The sequence below is a fragment of the Vombatus ursinus genome, unplaced genomic scaffold (genome assembly GCF_900497805.2).
Source record: "Vombatus ursinus unplaced genomic scaffold, bare-nosed wombat genome assembly UNPS02014786.1, whole genome shotgun sequence".
Taxonomy (NCBI): Eukaryota; Metazoa; Chordata; class Mammalia; order Diprotodontia; family Vombatidae; genus Vombatus; species Vombatus ursinus.
The window spans coordinates 1,442,354-1,455,401 of NW_020954564.1; the positions used below are offsets into that span (position 1 = coordinate 1,442,354).

A 13,048-nucleotide genomic window follows, 5' to 3' on the forward strand; every position below is an offset into this window, starting at 1 on the left:
GCATTGTTCTTGGTCAACCACACCCCCTTTACATATCAGAACCAAAGCCAGCTGAACTTGACTAAATGGTCCATAAAACCCTCTTTCAGTTCTCATATTCTGTGACTCTGTGAACAATTTCTTGCTCCCCAAGCTAAGCCAGAAACAGAAATGGATATTTTATCTGTCAGAGCCATTCCCTCATTAGCTCTTCTAAACCACCTTCGCTTCCTCCAGATCTTTGGGGATGGGCTAGAGGACATCTCTAGACTCTTCAAGTTCCAGAAAGTCTGACTTTAAGCCATCCATGCAATGAAAATAAACAAATAAAACAAAATGTGCTTTTCATCTCTCTGGTCCTCTCTGCCTTTGAGGGAGGCTCATAAAGAGTTTCATCTCTTGCTTTCTAGCTCAACATTCCTTCCATTTTCCAAAGATCCAGTTCCTTTCAGTACTGGAGTCATTCTGTCCCCAAAGCAGTGGAAAGGATCTGGAACTAGGAGCAGAGTGAGAGAAATCCTGTGTGAAAAGTGGAGTGTATGGACGTGCGATTGACTCTGGAACGGATTGATTCTAGAAAGATGGCCAAAACATTTTTTCCCCTAAAAGAAATTAGGGTGGCATTTTGCTGGTATAGGGAAGGCTTAAGATTCAATATCTATCTTTCTTTTCTTCTCCTAGAATCATAATGGGCATTGCCAAGAAGAGAAACACTTGCTCATCACATGAAATGCCCCCAAACACATCATGCTCCTTGTATTAAAGGGAATTTTATTCCTCAGGTCTGCCTCAAGTCTGTGCCCCTGAAATATTTGCTAAGAAGTCACTATTGCTAAGAAATCACTGCTTATGTCACTGCAGAAAATTAGACCCTAAGATCTGAAACAAGACCACCCTGTGCTTTTTATGCAGTAAGGGTAGGCCAGGAGATCATGGCTGCCTCACTTTGGAAGTTGGGTAAGAGGAATAGGCAACTGCTGGTTACAAATCATCATTTTCCATGAGGATGGAGCCTAGAATATGGCACAGGTAACTGTTAGCCTCTTTGAAGTTCTTTCCATCACTGACCCCATTTGGAAATTCTGGTAGTGAAATACCATTGGACTGGATTGTGACCCTTAGCACAACCTGGTTGATGGTACCTTTCATTACCTTAGGATATACTCTGGCCCCACCCAGAATCTGAAAGCTTTGTTTTTCCTGCGACTCCAGGACCAGTTGTCCACATAAATAATCTTCTCCAAAGGGAGTAAAGATGGGGTCTAGACAATGACAGGATGTGCAAACCTGTGCTATCAGTTTACCCACCCCTGAAGCAAATGTACTACCCACAGGCTGTGCCATCATCATACGTGCTTGAGGGAGGAGAGAGAGAAGTGAAGGTGTCTGGCTGGATTGGCTGAGTCTCTGTCAACTGGACAACTTCATTTTCCACCAGGGCCTGGGCCCCATCCCCATTAAGCTGCCTCATTCTCAAGTTTATAGAGCCATAGGTTTTCCGAGGGCCCCTGGGTACAGCCAAGTTTCTCCTCCGGTAGAGTTCCCCTTTGACAAGGGACACCATCAGTAGGATGGACAGCAGCATGCCTCCCAGGGTGAGGAGGCCCAAGCCAGCAATGATACACTTGTCCAAGTGGGAGCCCAGTCGGGCATAATACATCTCCAATCTCTCCATCTCCCGGGCCGACACTGTGTCTGGATTCACTCTGGCTTCCCGGGGAATAGCATAGGCTACCACCACCAACAGGATTCCACTCACCAAGAAGACCAAGGCAAAGATGAAGCCATAGTCCACTGAGTGGCCTGCAGTGTCGGCCCCCAAGCCTTCTTCTGACCTTGGAGAAAGGTCGTCCCTCCGGGAATGGGGGTGTGAGGGGCCATCCCCATGTGGACAGGATGAACTCCCAGGCACAGCCTCCTGTTGATTCTTGAAACAGGTCTCTTGTTCCTCCTCCTCGGAAAAGCAAGTATTCTCGATTCCCTCTTTCTGTAAAGCTGAGGGGCTGGGCCTGCCTTCTGGTGCTGATGTCCATTGTGAGAGTGTTTGTTTGGGGGCCCTGGGCCCATTGCCAAGGGTCCTTAGTTCCAGGGAGGAAGAGGAGGCCATTGGAAAGTAGTTATCCAGTTCATCCCTCTTAACCCCTCAGCGGCTGGAAGACAGAACAAACCAGGCAAGGACAGAGAGGAAAGGGAGCAAAAGTTGTGTCTCTATCTTAGAAAGAAATCTCAGCAAATGAAGGGAGCCTTATACTCTATGCACACATGTATACATGCACACACACACACACACAGCAAAGTAAAATACATATACACAAACACACAGAAATACATAGAATACTTTGTGGATTGGTTGTCAGCTGGATGCATTCAAACTCCCCTGGGGCAGCTCAGGACCCTACTACATCTTAGAAGATGGTCTTCCTCAGCTGTTGTGGCTGAGAATACTCATCACCAGGTGACTGTCCTTATATACTTAGCCAAGCTGGCCTTCAGAAGAGGTACAGACTGTCATCAGACTAAAATAATTTTGGCAGCTCATTAGGACCTGCATTGAAGGCCTTTAAGTGGAGGAGACCTGATGCTAATAGCAGCTGGACTTGATTTAACACATTAAGGTTTACAAAACACTTTATTAACTTATTTAACTCTTACAATAGCTGGGGGGGGAGTACTAGTATACCCATTTTACAGATGAGGAAACTGAGGCATGGGGAAAGGATTTGCCTACTAATCCTCCTTCTACTACATCAAGCTGCTTCCCCACCATTTCTTCCCCTACATCAACAACTAATGTCCATTTGTAGGCACAGCTATACTCAAGTATAGCCATGTATCTGAATGATGGTCCACATATCTGAACATAAATATGCACATAGATGTTATCATGCACATGGATACATAGGCACAGTCACAGATTTACACTCAGATACAAACAGGTATTTCCTGGTTGAAATGTCATTCAGAAGAGAGGGTGAGGTGAGGTGAGGTGGGGAAGAGACAGAGACAGTGAGAGATTGAAAAGGATGGTGCATAAACAAATGAGACCCTCAAATCCTGGAGCTGGAAGGGTCATTACAGGTCACCTAGGTCAACTCCCCACCCATTTCAGGAATCCTTTATTCACCAAGTCTTGAAGTTACAGGAAAAAAAGTATACTAAGCATTTCACATGTCTACCACATTTAGCATTCTCTCCTACCTCTCACCCCACTCCTCACACCCATACATATACACACCACTACCACCACCACCCATTTTACAAATTTGGAGACAAAATCCCTAGCCAATCACACCACAGGGGAATGGCTGAGATAAGACCACAAACCAAGTAGCCTGACTATCCCAAGAAGGGTCTCTATGGCACGGCAGATAGCTAGAATTCAAATCATCATCAAGAAATGTCTACTTACGTTGTGTCCAGCCTCGAGGAGACAAGGAAGTCTCTCCCTGTTATAAGTCCAAGAACTCACAGTCACATTTCTGTAGCACTTTACAAAAGCTCATTCCCCACAATAGTGTCAGGACAGTGATACGGACAGTTCATGCAAAATGGATCATAGATTTAAAGCTAGAAGGGACCTTAGTAATATCTAATCTAACCCCTTCATTTGACAGATGAGGACACTAAGACCCTGAGAGGTTATTTACTCACAATCACACAAGTAGCAACACAACCAATTTTTAGGCCTAGATTCTCTGAGTTCAAATCTAGCATTCTTTACATTGTGCCACACAGTTACACTCATTTTATAGATAAATAGCTTAAATGAAGGGTTATATGACTTGCCTTGTGTCACATGGGTATAGACCCAGGATTCAAGCCCATGGTCTCTGGCTCCAATATCCATGGGTCTTTCCACTTCACCCCAATGCCATTAATCTAGTTAGGATTACCAACAGATACCCCAGATGATTCTTAATGATTCTTTCTCCACCATGGCCCAGTCTTTATGCCTTTTTGTTCCTGGTTTTTCTCTCTTATCTTCCCTTCCTCCTCCTTTATCCTCCTAGTCCCTTTCTCACTGTATAGAAAGGCCACTGAAGATGGGAGATATGGGTTTGCTTCTGGGCTCAAACAGGCATTAGGTGTGTGACCATGCACGAGTCATTGTAAATCTCTCAAAGTCTCAACTTCTTCATCTGTTTATGGGGATAATAATACTTATATGGAAACTGAGCCTGTTGTTATAAGAAAACTTGCCTTAGAGTAAGAAGACCTGAGTTCAAATTTGACTTCTGATGTATACCGTGTGACCATGGACAAATTACTTAACTTCTCAGCCACCTCAGGCAACCATCTGAGTTGCAGAAAAGGTGCCAATCTATACTGGCAGAGTAGCTGCTCATATGTAGCTGCTTCCACAGATAAAGTCACAAATCTAGTAAAAAAAAATATTTCTGCTAAGGTACTTCACAGGGTTACTATCAGGAAACTACTTTGTAAACCATGTTTTCATTATTATTATTTCCTCTTTCGATCCTGCCTTTGTCTTAAATCTAATGGAGCACCCATAAACACTGTTTAGTTTGGATGGTGGCCAAGAAGCTACAGAAATTCCTAGACTTACAGATTGTAAAATGAGGGGATTGGACTAGGAAACTAAGGCCTAGAGAGGGGAAATGATTTGCCCAAGGTCACAGGAGTTACTGGTAAAGCCTGGGCTCGAACCCAGGTTTCCTGACTGCAAGCCAAGCTCTATTCTAGACTCTTAGGACCAACCATCCATATTTATAGTAGTGTTTATCTACAGGCCCTGTACATGTATATCTGGGTGAGCTGACTAGACACCCCAAATAGAGAGTATTCCCTTCAAAAGAACACTTTCTAAATTCGTGCTGCATCCAGTGGGGTCTGATTTCAGTAACTTGCTCTGTACAGTGTGTGCCAGACAGAGATCTATTCAGAAAAGGAAAATGGAAACTGTAGGAGCCACTGTGTCTTCCTCTGGGCCTTCAGCCTTGTCTGGCTCCCAGGGCACAGGGAAGCCCACATACCCGCTACTAGCACCAGTCTAAGGATGGCCCAGAAAAATCACATCCTATCCTCACTTTCTAAACACATACATATGTTCACACACACACACACACACACACACACAAACACACAGAGTAATTTGGCTCAGAAAGGTTCTTGTGCCAAGAGGTAATCCAATTCATCAGCATTGTCTGAATTGGCATCTCACCCAGTCCCTGATCAGAACTTTTTTTTTCTTAGAATGACAGAGACAAAATAGCCCTGATCCAAATTGAAGCTATCACACATTTTCACACACAGACACACATACACAGACACACTCATAGATACATACATGCACCCTAGAAACATAACCACATAGAGAAGACACACTCATACAGAGACACATAAAGACAACAACAGTGTTTTACATGTACTCTCATATAGAGGTACACTTACAGAAACAGCCATAATACGTAAATAAATGTGTGGTGTAATGGATAGAGGGCTGGATTTGGAGTCAAAAAGACTTTCAAATTCTGCCTCTACCTTTTACTAGCTATGTGATCATGGGTAAGTGATTTAACTTCCCTAAGCCTCAGTTTTCTTATGAGTAAAATCGGGACAATAATACCTGTAGTACCTACCTCCCAGGGTTGGAGTGATGGTCAAATGAGAGTATGTATGTAAAGCACTTTGCAAACCTTAAAGCCTTGTGTAAATGTCAGCTACTACTCACACTGTCACAGATACACACAAAGATAGATATGGGATCTCACAGAGAGACATATACAGATAATGTCTCTCTCACACACATACACACAGATAACTTCTCTCACACATAGATCCAAAAGCACACAAAGGCAGATACATACAGCAATACCTTCTCCTGCACATGCAAAGAGACATAAACGCATAGAGCTTCTCTGACAAAAAAGCCAGATACAGACACACACGCACACAGATACCCTTTCTGGCGCACTCAAAGAGGCAGGCACACACACAAAGGCAGATAAAGATATACACAGTCACGCAGAGGGGTACACACTAGTTACACATCCAGGACCGGGAAGTTGCGCGCGCGCGCTCACACACACACACACACACACACACACACACACACACACACACGCTTGTATCCTCCCTTCTTCACTGGCTCACACCCCCTTCGTCCTGTCCTCCTCCTACCTGCCCATCCCGGGCCCTGCTCCTAGCTCCCGGGGGGCGTGGGGAGGGTGGCAGCCTGCTGTCACCAGCAACTGTCCCCGGCCGGCCGCCTCAGGAGGATGAGGACATGGGTCAGGTTCGCGGGGAGGCCCCGCGTGTACTCCCGCCGAGGTCTGTGCTCCAGGGGAGCTCGGAACCAGCCCTAAGTGCGGAGCGCTAGTGCCGCCGGCTCCGCCCTCGCCCCTCTGTCCTCTCGCCGTGGCGCCCTTCTGCCTCCGGACCGAGGTCAGGGAGGCACGGGGAAGGAGGGCGCGGGGGAAGCCCCTAGCCGCTGCCGCACCCCCGAACTCGAGGCTAGGAGCATCCCTTGCCTCTCTAGCAGCTGCGCCGCCGCCCCTCCCCCAGTCAAGGACAACAAATCTGCGCCTTTCCCAGCTCCGGAGCGTACCTGTCCAGGGGCCACGCGCCGGCTCGGCTGCCCCCAACCCAGGTGCAAAAGAATCGGGTGACCAGGCTATTCCCCCCTCCTCCCACCCCACCCCCTGGGCCCGGGATGCCTAGGGACCAGGCGCCCGCCTTGTTGGCCTCTCTCCTGTAGCTCCAATCCCGGAGAGCTCAGCCTAGTCCAGCTGCGGCCCGAGCTGGCTCCGCACTTCTCCCTTCTCCTTCTACCCTTCACCTCCTTCTGTTTCTCCTCTTCCTCCTCTTTCTCCTCCTCCTCTCCCCGCAGCCCCCGGCGCCGCCCCGCCAGGCATCCTGAAGGGAGGGAGCCTGGGGGAAGCTCGAGCTCAAGTCGGAGCCTTACGTACCTGCGAGGGGACCGGGGCAAGCTGGGCGCCCAGTGCGTGGTTGACCGGGGCGGCGGGAGGGGAGGAGGGAGGGGAGCTGGAAATTACGGAGTAGCGGAGTCAGCGAGTCGGATAGCCGGTCCTTACCTCCTCAGGCTATTGGCAGACCGCTGGGCCCCGGGAGCCTGGGGTTGGGGGCGGGGGGGATTAGATATTGTCGGGGCGGGGTGTCTTGCTCGCCTGGAGGGTCCCAGGGGGTCTATTGCACCAGCCACTGCACTTATCGAACCCCAGTGAGCCTCGTTTAATAGCACCGCCACCACCTTTCTCTTCCCCGCCCCTCCCCCAGGGTCCCCAGGGCAGGTCTGAGAGGACTTCGGGACACCCTTGCTGTCTGGCTGGTCCCTGTCTATACCAACCACCCTTTATAGCTGGAGCTCTGGCCCTGCCCTGTTTAGTTTCGCAGACCCAACCCCAAAGCCCCCAGGCAGCAGGCTACTGAGGCTTTACACCCACCCGCGTGATAGGAGTGGGGAGGGAATGAGGAATCAGAGGGGGATGAGGAGAACTGGAAAGGAGGGGGCCGGGAGATATAGGGGATCACATAGGTAGAAGTCCCTTGGGTTTCAGTAGACTGAGGTGATGTGGGCCCCGGGCGCCCCCTTTAGGCAGAATGGGAGTAGAGTTCCTTTCCCGGGTACCCACTCTAGAAATTCAGTCCAATGGAGGTAGAGCACTAGTGTTCAAAAATCTCTTTCCTTTGGACCATTATGAATAGTCAACTTTGTAGTAATGGCATTTGACATCTGCCTCCAACCCCTACCCACCCCTACCCCCAAAACACACCATGTAGCTAAAACTGGTATGCTTCTGTCTCTTAGCTTTTCTTCTGTTATCAGTGAAGGTGAGGAGGGGACTGTCTCAGCTGGAATGTCAGCCCTAGAGGTGGGGAGAGGGTGATCCTGCAAGTCAAAACTTGAGTAGCCCATCTGGGACGTTTGGGGAAGGGGGAGAACTCTTCCTTCCATGATCTGTGGTACAGTAGGATTATCTTTACAGATCTGTGCTCTTTGGATAGAACTGTGTTTGAAATCACAGAGCCCCTGGGGACCTTGAAGAGCAACCTATCTTCTATTCTTTTCAGGCCTGTAGCTACCAGGCCAGAGGGCTTCCCTTCCTTTCCCTCCCTCTGTCCTATTCCCACTCTGATCAGGAATGTTTTTTTTTTTGTCTCAGCAGCTAAATCTTTCATTGTCTGAAGTGTGAAAGTGAGACAAAGACAGAGACCAGAGATCATAGCATTTATCATTGAAAAGAGCATTTAGTCCAAATATCTCATATAACCGAGGACATTGAGACCTAGGAAAGGAAAATTGACTTGCCCAAGGTCACACAGTTGCTGGCATAAGGATAATTGTACTCATTCTACTACTCCATGCAACCTTTCATTTTCTTTGTTTTAAATGCAGCCCCTGCCCAAACCAGGTCTAATCTGGTTTGACTGATGCTGGAATGCATTACATCCAGGCAGCTCAGCTTCACTGAATATGGGAAAATGAATTGATGGACTCCCTCCAAGTTCTGGTGAGAAAGTATCCCATTTTGGTACATACAGAAATACACACACACACACACACACACACACACACACACACACACACATGCTCCTTCACACATTCCATCCAAACCTCCTGTTGCTGGTCATCCTTCCTACTCAAAGAGGACCAATGACCTCAGACTGTGGCTGACCACTCCACTACGAGTTTTGAAGGCTCTACCATAGGTTGGGTACAAATAGCCCATTTGAACACTTGGGATGGAGACAGCATAGTGGATAGAGCACGGGGCCTGGAGTTAGGAAGATCTGAATTCAAATCTGGCCTCAGATACTTATTAACTGTGTGGCCCTGGGCCAATCACTTAACCCTGTTTGCCTCAGTTTCCTCATCTATAAAATGAGCTGGAGAAGGAAATGGCAAACTACTCCAGCATCTTTGCCAAGAAAACTCCAAATGGGGTCATGAAAAGTCAGACACAACTGAACAACAACAACAAAATGGTGGGTTTGGAGGAAAAGAGTAATAGTTCCAAATCTCTCATTCTTGACTCTGAACCTTATCCTAAGTTTTCTCCTGCTTGGAATCCCATTCCATCCTGAAGATTTATTTATTTGATTTTTAATTTGTGGAGTAAAACAAGCAATTCCATAACATAGTATAATAAAAAAGATGATTGCACATGAAACTGCAAATTTGTTATGTACAACTTGCTGTTCCTTTTAAATATATAATAAGATTTTCATGTAAATTTCTTTTTTTTCACTTTTTTTCTTCCCTCCCCCCAGAGAAGGCTACCATTAGACACAAATAGGTATATATATATACATTATATATATATATATAATACATATATATATAATATATATAATATATAATACATATATATATGATTATTCAGTAACATTGTTTTAAGAATGACTTTGAGCAAATAAATCATTTGGACTATTATCAATACCCAAATTAACTATAAAGGACATATGATGAAAAACACTATCTGCACCCTGTAGATTTACTGGGCTCATATCCCACCACCACTCCTTCAAAGGATATAGGTCTTAAACTTCACTTAACTCCTTCCTGGTCAAAAGCATAAGAGCTGTGGATTTTCCAGCAGACTTTTTCCAGGCGGGCACAGAAAGGGAAGGAAGGAAGGGAGAGAAGGAGGAAAAGAGGGAGGAAAGAAGAGAAATAGGGGAAGGAAGGGAGGAGAAAAGGGCAAAAATAATTTTAAAAGGAATTTTTTATTGTGTTTCCCAGAGAGCTGTTGTATGCTTTCCCAGCAGTGTGTGGCCATTCAATCAATATTATGTGATGGTGACGAGACCATACGAGACTCACACTATTTCCAATTCATGTGGCTCCCTCAGTGAGGTGCTCAAAATACCTTTATAGACTGACCTCACATACCCTTACAAGTCTCTAAGTCTGGGATTCCAGTTTGAATGCTAAGAGTTATATTCTCTGTGACTGCTATGATCATTAGAGAAACTGGGTTCACAAGACTAAGTTCCATGGGTTATATTCTCCTAGATACTAAGCCAGAAATCCAGGTAAGTTGCCACCAGGGAGACAGTGGTGCCTGGGCTAATTCCTCATGGACTGTTCAATTGGTTTCAATTCCACAAACATTTACCAGGCGTCTATGATGTATAAGGTACTGTACAGGTGATGAGGATACAAAAATGAAAAATGACAGAGTCCTTGTCCTGAAGGATCTTACATTTTACCAGGGCAAGAGCTCATAACATTTTTGTTTGTCAAGGACCCTTTTGTCAGTCTGATGAAGCCTATGGATCACTTCTCAGAAAAATATTTTTCAATACGTAAAATAAAATACATAAGATTACAAAGTAAAACAAACATACTAAAATAGAGTCATCAAAGGTTTTAAAACCAAATTCATGGGTCCTTGGTTTAAAACCCCTGCTCTAGGAGATGAATAATAAATATGTTACAGAGTAGTATATGGTGGGGTCAAAGGAGAGATCTAGACAATGGACTCTGGGAAACTTTGAGGAGGAAGACGTTACTTTCAGTTAGGTGGATCAAAGAAAGCTTCAAAGAGGAATCTGACCAAGAGGGCTCTAAACTAAAGAGAATAGATGGAGAAAACTGCCCCTATATAAATGCCAACCATAAATCACAGAAGGTAGCAGGTACAGTAAAGGTAGAAGAATATCAGTAGGATGGAGTAATAATTTACAGGAAACAATACCCAAGAACAGTCAGCAATAAAACTAGTAGCTTCAGATCTCTATACACAAATGCCCAGAGTATGGGTAATAAGCAAGGAGAACCGAAGATCCTAATGAAAGGCAGTGTATCCATCCTCAGGGGTATCACTGAGACTTTGTGGCATGGGAATCATGACTAGAATATGACAATGGAAAAGTATATAAGGTTCAAAAGGAATATGGCTATAGAAGGGCACATTTCTACTCTTCAGTGCATCTGTGATCTCACTGAATGTGGATATCTCCTCCAACAGCATATTTCACAACTCACTCACACCTCATCCTATGTGGTTTTTGTCCAAGGCCTTCAATAAACCTTCCAAGGTAGATTTTCTTTCTATAATACACCTTCCTCTATGATTTTTGTCTAAAGTCTCCCGTAAATCTTCCAGAGTGAATTCTCTATCATACACTTTCTGGCTGATGTCTTTTATATCACTTCTTGTACCCATAAATGCTCTGCAAGCCTGCTTGCTCCCACTATACATTTCTTAATTGACCTCTGAATCACTCATAGTTGTAATTCTTCAAAGATAGTTCCATGTTTCATAGCCACATAGCATTACCAGGAGAATATTAGTGTTAAAAAGATGGATTTTTGTCAAGATATTCCCTATTCAAAAGAGCAGACTAGATAAAAAGGTGGAATAGCATTGTATGTTAAGACAATATCATCATTTGAGGAATTCCAGGAGCCAGGGTAGGTGAGCCTAATGGAGAACATTTAGATAAGAGTAAACAGAACGACAAACAGAAGCAATGTTGTCATGGGAGTATGTTGTTAGCCATCTAGACAGAAGGAGGACATAAACAAAGAATTCAGGAAGCATAGAAAATATAGCATGGAAACATGGTGGGGAACTTCATCAGACATCTGTTAGAGCCCTTTTTCTCTCTTCCAAAAGCAGAGTAACTGATAAATCCTTGATTTACCTTATTCTTCAAAAGGTAAAGGAATCAACAAAGGTAACCAACTATTACTCTAAACCTGATTTTGACCAATAAAGAGGAACTGGCTACTGAAGTAGATATGAGAAGTTGGAGAAATGAGTATTATACCTTAGAATGCAGGATGAAAAAGGAGAGGAAATTCAGGCATCATCTGAAATGTACTCTAGAGTTTTAGAAAACCAATTTTAAAGGGTTCAGATAAAAGATCAGTAGGGTCTTATGGGCTGAAATGAGACAAAATTGGTTGCTCCAAGAGCTTGTTCTCAAGAATGAAATTCCAAAGACACAAATACAAACTATTCTAACAAGGAAGAAAAGGGAGGGACTGTCTATAAAGACTGTGGTGGATGTACTAATTTACCAGTTTCAATTTTTTTGAAATACATGTGTAGAAGATGGAAGCAAAAGAAAGGAATTGAGAATTAATATAAAAGGATGCAGTTCTGTAAGAATGTCAGAAGTACTAAAGCTTTGGCTAAGCAGACTGATAACAAATGCTAACTGAAATTAAAGAAGCTTTTTATTTTAAGCTATAAAAAGAAGAGGATCAAAGAAGGGATAGGATTGCTGCTGGGGTAAATGGAAAGAAGGCTAAACTACTCAATGCTTTTTATTTTTTCTGCCAAGGAACAAGATTTTTGTACTGCGGATAGAACAAAAATTATTAACAGAGAGTTACAACACAACAAAAGTTAAGAAGGGACCCTAGTGAAAGAACTGATGAATATGATTGCTGAGCATTGCTCAAAGGAGTTTCCTTGACAGGAGTATCCAACAAGAATAAAATCACAGGTCTGGGGGGAAAAACAGTTTTAATACAAATATCTTTTCCCATTTGACAGTTTCAGTTTTTATTGTCTTCATTGTTTTTATTAATTTTAATTTTTATTACTTAAAAGATATTATTTATTACTATATTATAATCCATTGCTTATATGTTATGATTCATTTCATTTTTATTATTTTAAAAGCAAAAGCTTTTAAAATTTTGTGTAATTGAAATTTCCTGTTTTTCTTTTTTATGACCTACTCCATCCCTTCTTTGGTTAATAATTTCCCTCCTTTCCATAGTGATGAAAAACTTATTTCATGAAGAACAATGAGGAGCTGGAGCAAATGCAGAGGAGGGTAACCAAGATAATTAGATGACTGGAAAGCATGCCATAGAGGGATTAGCAGAAAGAACTGAGAATTTTTAGCCTGGAAACAGGAAACCACATGGAAGTGGAATTAGATTTGATCTGCTTGGCCATGTGGGGGCCAAGGGAGAGATGGATGGAAGCTGTTGAGAGGCAGATTTAGGCTCAATGTTAGGGAAGTCTTCTGTGGCATGTGTCAGCAACATGTCTTATCTCTTTAGGAACTGGAAGGTTGCTGAGGGTCTCCATAGAAGAAACTGAACTGAAGAAACTTTTTA

The 13,048-nt window shown here is 44.1% G+C and overlaps 1 protein-coding gene across 1 annotated transcript; it reads right to left on the minus strand.

The window, feature by feature from the left end:
• Nucleotides 1-1,303: 1,303 nt before the first annotated feature.
• LOC114046926 (transmembrane protein 74B-like) lies at nt 1,304-2,107 on the minus strand. Its single transcript, XM_027867558.1, has one exon. It carries the CDS (start codon nt 2,084-2,086, stop codon nt 1,304-1,306), a length of 783 nt encoding a protein of 260 aa, XP_027723359.1. The 5' UTR covers nt 2,087-2,107.
• Between the last annotated feature and the right edge of the window lie 10,941 nt (nt 2,108-13,048).